General features: G+C 42.5%; 1 protein-coding gene across 1 annotated transcript; it reads left to right on the plus strand.

Annotated features, from left to right (window-relative positions):
- The first annotated feature begins 13,185 nt into the window (after positions 1-13,185).
- On the plus strand, positions 13,186-15,386 carry LOC310992121 (small integral membrane protein 26-like). Its single transcript, XM_083980117.1, has 2 exons — positions 13,186-13,379; positions 15,022-15,386. Exons 1-2 carry the CDS (start codon positions 13,256-13,258, stop codon positions 15,195-15,197), a joined length of 300 nt encoding a protein of 99 aa, XP_083836243.1. The 5' UTR covers positions 13,186-13,255; the 3' UTR covers positions 15,198-15,386.
- Positions 15,387-16,220: the final 834 nt, after the last annotated feature.

The raw sequence follows: 16,220 nt of genomic DNA on the forward strand, positions 1-16,220 counted from the left end.
TCGGGAAGACCGGTCCCACCGGTGGTCGCGGTCCTTCTGTGGTACGGGTCGGTGATGCCGGTCTGCTTTGGCCCAGAGACCATCAGATTTTACCGCGGGAGGACTTTGGGGAGGACACGGTGTTGCTCCAGATGAAGACCGGGCGGACTGTCGGCTGAGAGCTTCCTGTTTCTGCTCCGAGCAGCTCGAGCAGCTGGAGCAGCAGCGCGGGTGAGAGCGGAGCAGCTGCGCTGCATCTGCATGCAGAACTCGTTTGCAGAAGCCGAGTTATGATAAAAAACTTCCAGATCATGAGCTGTCATGTGACTTTGATCGTCATCTATTTCAGTTCTCCTCGTCGTAGAGTCCCCAAATTTACATATAATGTGTATTAAAGTGTCTATTTTCATAATTTAAAAAAAAAGCAAAAAACGAAAAATCTCGTTTTTGGCACTCAACGCATGGGAACGAAAAACGAGAAATTACGTGGTTGGCACTCAATGAGTTAAGACTTGTTTTGTAACTTTGGTGATCCTTTATATATGTAATGTTGGTTGTTTATGCATTGGTATCCATTCTGGATTATATACATGTTGTTTACTTACTTTTTTCTCTCATGATGATGAAATATTTGATTATTGTTTCACTGCTAGGATGAAAAAACTGTTTGATTACAAATGGGTTCCCACTGATTATATTTGTGTTTTTCTGGGCCCATTTGTTTTATGATAAGTGTATGATGTTTTCTATATTTAAAAACTGTATATTTAAAACCATATATTTAAAAAGTGTATAATTTAATACTGTAAGCTTAAGGATGTGCCCCTTGCCTTCAGGTTCGCCCCTCCTCACCTAATTGGACCTCACACCCATACACCTGTGAACCTATATATGGGCGTGAGTGTTCCTTTGTTCTGTTGGCACCTGATGAAGACCACACATGGTCGAAAAGTTTGTGCTAAATAAATCACTGTGACCTCCTGTAAGAGTGTGCGGGCAACCCTCTCTTTTTCTACGTTACTTTTTATTGCCCTGCATCTCAATAGCCTACAGCATGATGTGCGTATAAAAACCTCCTTTTTCCAAAAGAGCTATCTAGCTAATTAAAAGGTTTTGAACAAGCTACTTTCCCAAAATGTTGGTATTTGCCTTTAAGGATCAAAATGACAACAGTAGCAGTAATGCATCCTTAATTATCATTGTTTCCAGATAAACATTGGCCCTGACACCTGGATTAATGAAGACTTGTGCAGCCGAATCAATTGTGCAACTAAGGACTCCATATTCGTGAAATAGCTGGCTGTGGCCATTTGGGGGACAACCAACCTTAAGGGACGGAGTGTCAGTGGAAAGGAGTGCCCCACCAAACACGCTGAGCCCAAGCCCCCACTTACACCAGCAAAGTTGGGAATCATAAAAGGTGACGCACATTTTCATATACTGTAAGTCAGACCATTCATAAGCTGTAGGCTATTTTCTAAATATTTCCCGACCTGAATATGAATTCTTAAAGGGATAGTTCAACATTTTTGAAAATTGGCCCATCGCCATGATCCCCCTAGTAATAGCAGTAGGTTCGTTACCTTTAATTGTTGGTCCAAGCTGCTTTTAGATCGGGGGAGAAGAATACCGAGCGGCGCAGCTACACTACGGAGGCTAATGGAATTTCTTGGTTTTGCTCATCAAACTCAGCAAATACACAAACAAAAAACTCAAAAACGCTGTGGTGGACAAGTTGTGACCTGCACATTTACCACGCTATGAGATAATAGCGGAAAGTTAAGAGAAGTGAAGCAAATACTCGGAACTACTTTCTTCAGTGAACCACTGGTCGGAGGGACACAGTGTGCGCACCTCAGCCAGTGCCGTAGTATACGGACGTATCTGCAGTAAACAGGCGCTTTTGAAATCACTCCGCCGAGCAGCCGTCTAGAGTGTAAAGTCCGACTTTGCCTCTAAAACAACTCCATCTCGCAACTTTCCGATATTATCTCATAGCGTGGTGAATGTGCAGGTCACAACTTGTCCACCACAGCGTTTTTGAGTTTTTTGTTTGTGTATTTGCTGAGTTTGATGAGCAAAACCAAGAAATTCCATTAGCCTCCGTAGTGTAGCTGCGCCGCTCGGTATTCTTCTCCCCCGATCTAAAAGCAGCTTGGACCAACAATTAAAGGTAACGAACCTACTGTTATTACTAGGGGGATCATGGCGATGGGCCAATTTTCAAAAATGTTGAACTATCCCTTTAAATCAAATAAATGAATCCCTCTTATCAATCCTTTTTCGTTGTTGTGAAACTCAAATGTGAATGTAAGGCTCTTACTTACTCTTTTTTTTTTATCAAGAGTGCTTCCGGAGGCGCCTGGATGTATTGAAGTTGGCCGCCATTTCGACATCCCACCAGTCCAACATAGGGCTCTAATTGTCTAAATGGCAACACTTAATTTTCTATCAAATGTCCCATCATTCCGACAATTTTTGCCTCCTATGGTCGGAATGACAGTATTTTTTTTTTTTTTAACATTCTGCCTTTCCGACAATTCCTTTAATAGTGTAGTTTTCCCCCAAAAGATTTAAGAAAGGCTTAGGGAATGATGAAAGGAGTTGGTTAAGTTTAGTAAAAAGACCAGGTAGAGGCTAGACAGGCAGACTAGTCCCTGTTTGCGCTCTGCTGCGTAATTACGCACAACCATGTGGGTATTCCTCTATCAGCATGTCTTATGGTACAGACACACCAACTCCGGCGGCGACGGATCCGGCCACAACGGACCGGCGAGCGCTGCAGCGAGTGGGCGGTTCTGTGTGCCGTGATGTCACATGTTGATATTCTCCACGTCCCTCCCACAGCGTCTTCCCATCCAACTATCTGTCTTCCCGGTTTTATGAAATTTTAAGCGGGTATATGGTTAGGTTATAAATAATTTCGATACCCTAGCATCAACCTCTGTCATCATGGATCGCAAGAAGAGGAAGATCCTTGCCATCGCTCTGCTCTACCATCAGAGGTACCACCGCGGTCGCCGGAGTTTTTGGGTTCACCCAATCCTCCGGACCCGTCATCGCCATGGCGAGTACCATCGCTTGGTGCAGGAGCTTCGTCTCGATGAAGTATTGTTCCCACAATACTTCAGACTGACCAGGGTGCAGTTTGACCATGTGCTCTCCAGGGTGGGACCCAGGATCGCGAAGCTGGACACCAATTACCGGGAGGCTATTGGTCCAGCTGAACGCCTCGCCATCTGCCTACGGTAAAAAAAAAAAACATAGGCTAATAATAGCCTAGTAGCCTACTAATAATAATAGAAAAATTGTTATCAGTGTATAGCATTGGCTATTATATGATGAGTTACATAATGTCAGTAAAAGACCAATGATGATAAAGTCAATATTATGTTACCCTGCTACTATTAAATATAATTGAAATGGCGTTTTTGGCTGTTTTGAACAGCAATTTTGCCAAAGCATTAACATTGATATCTGTCCAGCCAATTATAAGAACAGGAACAGAATAGGACTGTAATTGTGAATGTGTGTGCAGTAGGCCTATAGCCTGTGCCTTTACTCCAGCCTTTATTAATTATGGGTCTTTGATTAGCACCATTTCTATGTATGATCTACATGAACAGCAACAAGTGCATAAATCTAAAACATCTATGTTTCATTTTGATTTTTCAGGTATTTTGCAACTGGTGACTCGTTCCGCACCGTCACTTTTAATTACCGTGTGGGTCACAGCACTGTGGGCATCATCGTGCGAGAGGTTGCTGCTGCAATCTGGGAGTCCATGGTGGATGAGGTGATGGCTGCTCCAACCATGGAAGACTGGAAAGCCATCGCCGACGGCTTCCGTGAGTGCTGGAACTTCCCCAACTGTGTGGGCTCCATTGATGGGAAGCACATTGTCATTCAGGCACCGTCCAACTCTGGCTCCTTGTTCTACAACTATAACGGGACGTTCTCCATCGTCCTTCTTGCTGTTGTAGATGCAAGGTACATGTTCCGAGTCATTGATGTCGGTGGATACGGCCGAACCAGTGATGGTGGAACACTGTACAACTCTGCCTTTGGTGAAGCCCTCCGCGATGGAACTCTGGATCTCCCACCAGATGCACTCATTGCAGGAGCAGAGAACCGTGGACCACTACCCCATGTCTTCGTGGGAGATGAGGCCTTTCCCCTTCGGAGAGATCTGATGCGTCCCTTCCCTGGCTCCAACATCACCAGAGAGCACAGGGTTTTCAACTACCGCCTCAGCCGTGCTAGGTTGGTTGTTGAAGATGCATTTGGAATCCTCTCATCTCAGTGGCGAGTGTACCGGCGGGTCATTGGAGTCAGCCCTGATACTGCTGAGCTGTGTGTGAAGGCCACCTGCATCCTTCACAACTACATGAGGCTTGTAGCTTTGAGGGAGGCAGGATCCGAGACCCACCGTGTGCAGCAGGAGTGCATGCCAGAAGGGAACCTCCAGGAAGTCACCAGGATGGGCCCAAACAACGCCACAAGGGAGGCTATTCGAGTGAGGGAGACCTTCTGCTCTCACTTTTACCTGGAGGGTGCTGTTCCTTGGCAAGATGACAGGGTGTAATCATCTTAAACCAAAAGGCTCTTTTAAGAGCCACTCACATTCCTGCAGGGCAATTTTCCAATTCACCCACACAACTAAGTCTGCACAAGCACAACTATGCTCTATATAATATCATAGTTTACACAAGCAACAATAAATATAAAATACTTCACTTTTAATGTTGTGATATTTACCTCAGAGTCATGATGAGTTTGTGATCATTTCAATAATGTAGCATGAAGTTTGACCTTTTCATAATTAATGTAATTATTGTGTTTTACTCCTACAGCCCAGAGAGTCACATTCACATGACAGGGGGACAAGCAGGTACACAAAGAAACTGAATGTATGGGTCTGTTTAATAAACATGCAATCAGGACCTTGGGACATACTGTGAGTGTAGCTGTGTTAGCTGAAAGAGCTAGGGAAGTGTGGAGGATGTTGTCTGTCTTGTCTTTTCTCTCTGTCTCCCTTATGTTGATAGGAGCTATCAGAAGCTGACTGAGGCCAGGCGTGAGAGGGGGTCAGACATGAGGTGATGGCGCATGGACTCCAGCCAATGACCATGCATTTACATCATACATTAACAGCCTGACAGGGACAGAGGAGGATATCAGACTTCGTGGACTGATGCTTCTGTTGTGTGTTTGTCAGGGAACTAGTCTGGTTCGGAGCTCTGTAGACAATCTCTTTTTTTCCATATTTGATTACTGCTGTTAGAATAAAATCTGGATAATTGAATAGAAGCGTCTCCTGCATAATTAATCTAATGAACATGCAAGTGCATGGTTTGAGAACACTTGAAAAGCATTTCTTCTGTTCACTGAATATTACTTAGTTGTAGTTGTTAGTTTCATGAATATCCCAGGATAAAGTGCGCCCACATGAGCTCAGCTATCTCACTTTTTTTTTATTTATATAGAAAATTTTCCTATTCCAAACCTGAAAAGACCTAACAAATGTGTGCTGTATTTATTTATCATATTATTAATGAACAACAAAAATATCAAAAATGAATAAGTTGTATTATTATATAATAACACAAGAAACACAAATGTATTTTTTTTCCCTTTTTTTCCCTATGTACAGTTGTACAAGAACAGTATTGAAAAGAACAGTTTAGCAAATTGGGCCTACTGCATATGATAGAAAACAATAGTATACAGTATAAATAACAATATGGCCTGTGAAACAAATAACAACAGTTATTGGCTCTCTTCTAAAGCCTCGTAGAGCACCTTGTGGATATTAAACTTGACTCGCTCCCTCTTCTCTTCAGGCACCTTTTTCATTAAAGGCAAAAGCCCGATCAAAAACATCTCGTCTAAGTCCCTGGCTTCTGTGGGGGTGGGGGGGCTGGGCTCCTCCAGGGACTGAATCACCCTCCTCTCAAATGGGGTCATCACATCATATCTGACCCTCTTCCGCGGTGGTGGGACAGCTGGCTGGACTGGGGGCTGGACTGGCTGCGGTGGTGGGACAGCTGGCTGAACTGGGGGCTGGACTGGCTGCAGTGGTGGGACAGCTGGCTGGACTGGCTGCAGTGGTGGGACAGCTGGCTGAACTGGGGGCTGGACTGGCTGCAGTGGTGGGACAGCTGGCTGAACTGGGGGCTGTACTGGCTGCAGTGGTGGGACAGCTGGCTGGACTGGCTGCAGTGGTGGGACAGCTGGCTGAACTGGGGGCTGGACTGGCTGCAGTGGTGGGACAGCTGGCTGCTCTTGGGGGTTAAGGGGCTGTTCAGCTGGCCCTGCGAGGTGGACTGCAGCAGGGGGGGGCCTCCTAATATTTGAACTTGTGCCACGGTAATCCAGAAATGGAGTTAGAAACTCCATTATTGTGGAGAACTTCCATGACCTTTGCATTGAGGCCCCAGCCCCACTTCTCTGTGTTTCCCTCTCTTTTTTTTTCTCTTTTTTAAAGGTGTCTCTGAGGCTCCTCCACCTCGATCTGCAGATGTCCTCTAGTGTAAACAAGATTTAAATAACATTAAGTTAACTACTGAACAGTGGTGCAAGTACACCTTTCCTTTAGTGATTAATAGTGTACTTAACTTTTTAACAGTAAAGATGTGATTGTAAAGCATCCTATAGGCTATAATGTGGACCACACAAAGTTTGAATTGTGAAGATATAGTCTAAAATACAGCTAATGTTAGCATGTTTTTGGAGGGAAACAGAAGGAAATTGCGATTCTATTAAACTATTAATAATTCTATACACATTCAATTAAACCAACCCGAAACTCCGACAACTTCAGCAACTGCTCGCCATGCAGCATTTCTCAAATTGTTGTCTCTGTAGGCTGCCAGAGAGGCGTCGTACAAGACCGGGTAGCCGGACACTGCTGTCACAAGTCTCTCCTCCATGTTTACTATGCCCCCTCTCCCCCCATCCTCCCCTCCTACCCCCTCCTCCTCTGTACACACAATTCATTGGCTAGAAGTCCTGCGAAGTGGGTGGGACTTGGTTTTCGCTCCGCCGTTTCCAACATGGCGGCCGGGTCACAAACGATCTCATTTTACAGTTAAACAACACACTAAAGTATGTTTCTGAAAACATTTGAGGCGGGAAATGTGTAGTGCAGTAACAGAATCTGGATTTATATTTGATCAACACCACCTAGTTTGATAGTTTGAATGAAGTTTCTGGAGCCGGCCGCATTGCGTTGGACGGACCTCATTTGCATAAAGTTCAATCCATTGAACTTTATGCAAATTCACATACGGCGACGGGGCCGTCAAATTGACGTGCTGTATCCATCTGCAACGCGTGCTCTACTCGCGCACAACCACAACAACGGCAACAACAGCAACTGCAACTTCCTCCTATAAATGTATGATCGTTGGTGTGACGTGCAGACCGCAGTGGGACGATTCAGTGACTGTGAGCAGCCTGACACTGCTACATTACAATTTACTGTTGCATTTTTCCGGTTCGGAGGTCGGATTTGCGAGTTCCGAGTGCAATTGAACGCAGCAAGCGCCCGGCCGGCTTGGATCATAACAAAGACAAATGCTGCATTTGCCCCACGGACACTACACTGTTGGCGATTTTTTTTGTAAATTTAGTTATGGCTCCCCCCGACCCATCTTTTGCATATTTCAGTTTGTTTTATGCTATTACTGCTGTATTTGCGATAATGCTCCTTTAAAGTACCTCACAGTAAATGTACTTAGGTATCAAAAGCATCTTGTGAAAAAATATAATCAAATACCAAAGTACAAGTGCAGTACAAAATATTTTTATGGTACGCATAAAAAAAAGCAAAACTACCAAAAATGGTTCTCCCCTTGTTCTCTTTATTTCACTTTCAGGTGAATGTAATATATTTGTGGTACGATAAAACAAAAACAGAAAACACCTGAGCAAACATGTAGAGAGAATGAATCAAGTGTCTCGTGTCTGCCCGAGACCATAACTATAAACAAAGCATCAGTCTGCCTAAGAACACACAAAGTGCCTCCTATCTGCTTTAGAGAACAGAACTAAATAAGGCGCCTTGTGTCTGGTTAAGAATACAACTTGAAAAAATGCATTCTCATTACACACAGCACTGTCTATCACATTACCTCCAATCTTCGTGAGAGTACTGTATGTTGTTCTTCTTGTCCTCTCAGACACATCCATTACTCCTTTGATTATTAATTGTATTTTTATTTTAGTGAAGGAGTAAAGGTACATTTTTTAACGTTTAAATGTAGTAAAATAACACTGAAAGTCCTGGTTTGAAAAAAAATTCAAGTAAAGTACAGATCCTCAAAAGAACTACTTACTGTAAGTAGGCTGCATCTACTTTGTTACTATCATAGACTGTAAAAAGAATGGACGTAGCGTCCGTGACGTCACCCATTGGTTTGGGGGAGTCTGTTTTGTGCCGCTACTACGGGGGTTTGAGCCGCGCCATGTTGGATTCTACTTGCCATATTTGGAGCGGTGCGGCCGTTGGCCGGCCGAGGGCCCGCCCACTGGCCTCGTAGCAGCGGTCGCCGGACCTGTCACTCAACGGTTCTGCTTCCTAATTGGCCAGAACTTTAAACCCTATAATAGTAAAACGGTAGAGTTTAAAAAAAATTCACCCCCCTCAGAGTGTGTGCGGGGGTAGAAACTATCGATTGAGACCAAAAAAATAAAATGTACCAGGCTGTAAATATGTTTTTTTAAGCTGTAAAATCGGCTATTTTAACATGGGGCTCAACTGGAGTTGCTCCCTTCTGGAGCCAGCCCCCAGCGACAGCCGAGGGGATTGCAGCTTTTTGAATGCGGAAGTGAGCTTCACTTCTCAGACCGACAACTGCCCCCTTGGTTACTATCCACCTCTGGGCCTAACCAATAACAAGGACTTTCACACACACTGACTGAACTGAACTAATCCTGACCCTGACCCTAACCTGAAGCAGCCCAAATCTTCTGGAACACCTTGTCGTAGGCCTCCCTCGATCTCATCTCCTCGGACAACCTACAGAGGAGGTCACAACGCGACCCAGAAGCATCCAAGCCGCACTCCCTACACAGGGCCCTTATTACTTCAACCTGTCCAACATAGAACATTGAATGTGTGAGGAGCTGCTTGTTTTTGTGGGGAAGTGACCAGCAAATATATGACATCAATTAATGTAAATAAACAAACAAACGAAAAAGTGTACCTTCTGCTTGAACAGCTCTTCCCTCAGCCGGTCTTCAGTGACTGTAATTTCCGAGACTTCGGCTGGTTTCGGTGGACGCACTTTCTCATTATATTGAGCACAATGTTTGAGCGGCGTGTATTGGGTCCTACCCATGGTGCCCAAAAGTGAAAAGATGGTTCTACTGCACATGGGTTCTTCTGGTGACCTTTGGAAACACAGAAGAAATACCTCATCACATCTTTGAATTGAAATTAGTTTTGCAACAACAAAGACAACAACAACAACAACAACAACAACAAAATTCTAGCATTTCAGCCAGGCAATGACTTGTATCTTTCCATTACTTGTTGTTTTATGTAGTGTGTAATTTGCTTTGAAGGTGATTTTAACCGGCGGGTCAAAACTCAACTCAACTCAACTCTAAGACGACCTTTGTGCCCTGTTGGTGTACAGCTTTGATGGAAATATAAACAAATAAAATATTTGCATTTTCTATTGGTGGGGTCACTATAGGAAAAGTCATTGAATGTAAAGTCGTTCATTGGGTTTTTCCTGCTCTAAAACATGCCAGCTGGGTCATTTCTGACCCCAATACCACACAAGGGATTAAAAAGTACCTGTAGCATGCTTCGTATCGTCAAACACTGAGGGAGGTCGAGGAGTACCCTATCGTTGAAATTGTGTATACCATCTTTCCACTCTTGATATCGATAAAAAGTTCCGCATTGGTAGCAGTATTTGCAGTAGGTGTGGATGTCTGGAAAAACAAACAAACCCAAGAGTCAGTGTGGTTTATGAAAAAATTCAGTGATTACTCAAAGCAGAGCAAATACACATAAGTTGGGAAAATTTGCCTACCATAAATGATGCACATGCTTGTGAGGATTTTGGCCTTGTTCGTAATGAGGACTGGATTGCTCAGGGGAACATGGCCTGGGCAAAGCTGGCACATCGTCTCAGCTGGGGTAAGATGCCTAGGATATTGTCTTTCTGTTGATGGCAGTCGTAGATTGTCGGGTATGACAGCAGGTATCTTTTTATTATCCAAAATGTACTTGACCATCTTCTTTAATTTCTGAACATCCTTTGAAGGATACAGAAAGCCACCACCCACATCAACCTCGTCTTCAGAGAGTGATTTTACTATGTTTGGGCCGTCTTCCTCCTCAGTGCTCCGGACTTTCCTGAAGAGTTCGGGCTGGGTCTCAAATAAGTGCCATTTGGCTATGTAGATATGAGGGCATGACTGTTTGGCCCTTACACATGGACAATGCCAGGAATTACTTCTTTTGTTATAGGACACAATGACTCTGCCCAGTCGACTATAGTATGAGATGATGGGTTCATAAATAGATATGTGTTTGCATTCGGGGTTCCCAATTTTGACAAGGACGGAAAGGGGAACATGGTTACTTTCAGCTTGTGTTTGGCGATTGAGGCAGATCTCCCTTTTGTCTTTTCCAAACCATTTGCATTTCACCATCTCATCAAGGCTCTATTTGAGGAGCAACTGAGATGATGTATTTGAGGTGCAGTAGCATAAGGACCTTAGATGAATGCACTGATATGATTTGAGGCCACTGCGCCATGCCAAATCCATATTCACCTGGCACTCTGCTGACTCACAACTTATATGTTGATTTTCACCCCACATTTTGCTCTGAACATGCAGAGGAGTGCCTGCACCGTGAAAAGATTTTTGAACTGTATAAACACCATTTTCTGGGTCTACACATGAACTCTCCAAATGCGAGTTCTCTCAGCCTGTTCTCCCTGATGCCTTCCGGTAAAAGATACCGGAGCATCCGGTGCAGGACCACAAGGTTCCTCAACAGTTTTTTCCCCCAGGCTGTGAGAGCACTGAACTCTGAGAGCGCACTGTCGAATGGCTGTTAAGAACTGTTGCTGCACCTTTAACCACTTTACCTTAACTGCTGCTGCTTTTTAAAAATTATTATTACTATTAAGAGTATTTATTTAGTATATTTTTACTTAACATAGGATTTTATTTTGTATGCTTTTATTCTATTTGAATGTTCAGATTTGTTGCACTGCTTTTAATCTAGGAGCACACAATTTCATCTCGTGTACACCGTACAAGAAATGACAAATAAAAAACCTTTGACCTTTGACCTTTGACCTCTGTTATGTCCTTTTGTTTGTTTTCATGTTTCCTAATTATGTGCCTTTTAAAAAAAAATGTGTTCATCATGACTTGGCATACAGGACATTTTTTCTGTTGCACTGTTGCCACACGAACTCTTTGCATCTGTCTGGTGGAAGACGAAGGCGATGGAGTTGCCACAGGGGTGGAGGGCAATGGAACAGCCAACGGTGTCCTGCATTTTGCCAGGTGTTTATCGAAGTCTTCTTTTCTCACTAGTGTTGACTGGCAGTTAATGCAGTGATAATGCAGTTGTGGCCGACAGCCTAAACCACATCTGTGGATGGTGTACCCTGAAACATAATGTTACATAAAGTGTGAATTATGAATTCCCACAGTCTGAATGAAGAAATTGGAGAGGGACTTATTTGAATGTATTGCTCAAATTAATTCTATTGTCACATTCTGACTGCTTGTAATGAGGGTTACTCCTTGAACTATATTATTGTCCACTATGAACTACCAGCTACAGCAGACTACAAGTTATATGAACCTGTTAGATACACAGTTAAGTTTTCAAGTCACCAGTGTGGCTATTGTAAGTAGGCTAATTTGTTTTACCGGCAGAAAAAATATGAATATTGTGCATATCTAGTATTTATGCACAGACACATGACAACTTTATTAGCATTTCCTGAGATGTTTCCAAATCTTACCTTCATGGACAACTGCACGTGTGAAGTGGCTGTCCAGATGTGCCTGTACTTTGCTGAACTTTGTGGGTTTAAAAACTGCTGAGCTGCAGAATGGGCAGTGACATTGTTTGCAGCATGTGCTGCATCTGTTAATGTCAGGCAGTGTTCGTCCTCTTTGTATCGAAATATGCATCCTACAAAAGAGACAACACAGTCAGTCAAATCCAAAATTAATCCTTCAAATGTATTTCACAGGCAATGAAGCCCAGGTCTAGAGCTCAACATTCTGTCCTGGATTAATCTCAGGTTTGGTTCATATTGGCTATACAGTCATGCTTTAAACAAGCTGACCGAAATGCAATAGGCAACTTTAAGGAACGCAAACAGGAATGATTTACAAATAGCCTATACAAATACATATCATTGTACTTAAGAGTTGGCTATAATTGCCAAATTGTGTCTATCTGTAGGCCTATTTTAAGGCAAGGCTGCGCTGCGCACCGTGGCACTGATCAAATATTGATGGGGGTTCAGGTATGAAACTACTCAAACCAAAAAAGTGAAATCGCACCATGTATTTTCTTGAGATCCTATGGGTAAGTGCACCTCATTGTCTTTGCGTTTGACCATGATGACATGATGAGCTCTTTGACGTTGATGACAGTTTACAGTGTGGAAATCAATCACAAAAAGTGAAACAACAACAACAAAGAGCCAAATTATATATAGATTCATTAACATTTGGTACGTATTGTACCGGACTGACATGTCGACTTTTAGGTTACTGTGTGTTATGGTATGTATCACTTGGATATAATAACTACAACCAGGAAGGAATAGGTGGGGGAAGGACAAGTTTCGGGGAGGAGCAGGGAGGACAAAGTGGTCATCACAGAATTGGAAAACATCCTAGGCCTACTGGTAGATGCATAATCTGTGATCATCCTGAATCTGTGCAGCATGATCTTGTGGAATGTAAGGGATAAGACAGAGAGAGAGAAGAGAGATCTTACAGCAGCACTCATTCTAACTACTGATTGAATGTGCTACACTCCAGTCCGGTAGGTGGCGACAATGCACCTGTAAGATGCCAGCCGCCAATCAAATTCAACAGAGAAAGGAGAGGAAATCTCAAGTGATATTTAAAATTCCGACTTCCAAGGACAACGTGAACGCACCATAAGCTACCGCGGAAGTACTTCTTTTTTCTTCCGCGGTAACTGCAATGGCGGCGCCCTGAGTGAGCAGCGTAAACACAACCCCGTCGGTCAGAACAGGCTGCAGACATGTCGATCGGAGATTTCACTAAGTGGAACAAGAGAGCAGCAGCGGTGTATGCTGTCGGTGTGTGGGGCATGATCGGTTCATACGCTTATTTTAAATACACAGGTCAATACCCGGACAAGCCAGGTAGGAGTCACCGTGAAGCAGCAGTCAGCCCTGGATCACCTCCACTTCATGTTACAAACTGACTGTGTCATTTATAACGCATCTGCCTGCACAAGTATTAAAGCAATAGTTAAACTGCCAGTCACTAAATGTCATGTCACTGCCATCACTAAACATTTTATTTATTTATTTTATTAAAGAATTATTAGTTGGGACGTAGGCCTACAATGTGAAATGAGGGATGAGGGGGTTACAAATAAAAAAGGAATAATGTCAACAGGTTCAGTTACATAGTAGGTATCATGAAAGGCAGGAGAAGACACATTTTATGTTAGGCAAACAGAGGTCTATTCAAAAACGTGGAAAAAGAGAGAATAGTGCTATGGTCTTTATGGCTTTCTTATTTTCAGATTGACTAATTAGGTTAATGTATTGTTTGATTTCGTTTTTGAAACGGTGAGTGCAAAGTAGGCTATTTGATTTGTAAATTTGCGGTTGTGAATATGAGCTTTGGCTAAAAATAGGCTAATATCAAATTAATTACAGTATATAATATTGGTTTAACTGAGAAGCCGTGACTGAAAAGAAACCAAACAATAGCCTACATTTTGATAGTCCAAAGCAAAGTTTTTGTCGAAATGTTGACGGATAAAAGTAGTTACATTTTTCCAAAAGGATTGCAGATGAGGACATGACCAGAAAAGATGTTGAAAATCTTCTGGAGCCTGTTTACAGAATGAGCAGAGTTCATTAGCTAATGTCTTTTTTTATATCTTTGCATAAATAAATTGGAGGGATAGATACGATGGATGAGTTTAAGGGATACTTCTTTGATTTTATTTGTGATAAAATATTTGTGGGGGAGGGACCATATGTTTTTCCAGATCAGGTTTGTGAATTGCCATCACTAAACATAGAGCTGTCTGTTGTCTGCTTTTAACATCACTAAAAAGATTGAAATAGCAGTTTACCAACCTACTACTGAGCAAACTGCATATTAACACGTCCAAACAGACCCTAAGCTAAAATGAATTAAGAATGATCAGTAAACCAATAGGGTAACAGTGGATAGTCTGATACTCAGAGTGTCAAATTTAAGGCATCCTTTTATTTAAGCCCATGTAGCATAGAAAGATAATGTTATTGGTGTTTCTATCTTAACTTATGTTATGGACATTATAACTAGCAGTGATATCATCTTTATTCAGGAAATAAAGGAAGATGAAGGGCTGTTTCTTTGTAATAGAATAGAAAATACTTCATTAATCCCTAGGAGGGAAATTGATATCGTCCAGCAGTTTACATAACCTAAAATAATATGATATAAATTATATAAAATGATAATGTTGACTCCTTCTTACAAGTTTCCAGTTATTTGAACTGTCATAAACTGGTAGTGAAAAGTATTGAGCTTGGAGCTGTGCAACGCCAATGGCAATTTTGAACTTCTTACTCTGAGCTGGTCTCACTACCTCTCTTTATTTGAGTTCAGTCAAAGTTGAAACTATAAATAGTTGGATGTCAATATTCATGCTTCTAGGTGTGTTGATTTAAACTCTTTTAACCTCCCAGCATCAGAGTCTTCTGCAACTATTTTATGTTATGATATCAGTAGTAGGCTAATTGATAGATCAATCACTCTTTTCACTCCTTTCCCCCTCAGTGAGAAAAGACGAAGGGATGCAAGTGCAGGAAGATCCAAATGAAGTTGTCCACGAGACGGCTCACTCCAAAACGGTCCTTGTCTATAAGAAGGATTTCGTCCCATACAGCACAAGGATCTACAATTTCATCACTTCATTCAGCAGTGAACCTGGCAGTGGAAGTGGCCAAAAGTAGCTGCTCCACAACAAAGGAGAGACTTTTGATGGAGAATGAATTTATGCTTTTGTGTGGAGACATTGTTGTAATTTGTAAGAAGGATTCCATGAAATGTCTGTCTTGGATACCAATGGATAATGTTATCATTATTAAATTGATTAAGATTTATTTTTTTAAATAACATTACATGAGCACCATGTTGCCATAATTTAAAGGGATAGTTCAACATTTTTGAAAATTGGCCCATCGCCATGATCCCCCTAGTAATAGCAGTAGGTTCGTTACCTTTAATTGTTGGTCCAAGCTGCTTTTAGATCGGGGGAGAAGAATACCGAGCGGCGCAGCTATACTACGGAGGCTAATGGAATTTCTTGGTTTTGCTCATCAAACTCAGCAAATACACAACCAAAAAACTCAAAAACGCTGTGGTGGACAAGTTGTGACCTGCACATTCACCACGCTATGAGATAATAGCGGAAAGTTGCGAGATGGAGTTGTTTTAGAGGCAAAGTCGGACTTTACACTAGACGGCTGCTCGGCGGAGTGATTTCAAAAGCGCCTGTTTACTGCAGATACGTCCGTATACTACGGCACTGGCTGAGGTGCGCACACTGTGTCCCTCCGACCAGTGGTTCACTGAAGAAAGTAGTTCCGAGTATTTGCTTCACTTCTCTTAACTTTCCGCTATTATCTCATAGCGTGGTAAATGTGCAGGTCACAACTTGTCCACCACAGCGTTTTTGAGTTTTTTGGTTGTGTATTTGCTGAGTTTGATGAGCAAAACCAAGAAATTCCATTAGCCTCCGTAGTGTAGCTGCGCCGCTCGGTATTCTTCTCCCCCGATCTAAAAGCAGCTTGGACCAACAATTAAAGGTAACGAACCTACTGCTATTACTAGGGGGATCATGGCGATGGGCCAATTTTCAAAAATGTTGAACTATCCCTTTAAGAATGCCTTGCTGATGTAACAGGCTACAAATAAATACTACTACTTTCATGAAACTTTTAATTGATGTATACTCAGAGTAGCTGTCTTTGACC

The sequence above is a fragment of the Trachurus trachurus genome, assembly GCF_905171665.1.
Source record: "Trachurus trachurus genome assembly, chromosome: 1".
In the NCBI taxonomy this organism is placed as follows: Eukaryota; Metazoa; Chordata; class Actinopteri; order Carangiformes; family Carangidae; genus Trachurus; species Trachurus trachurus.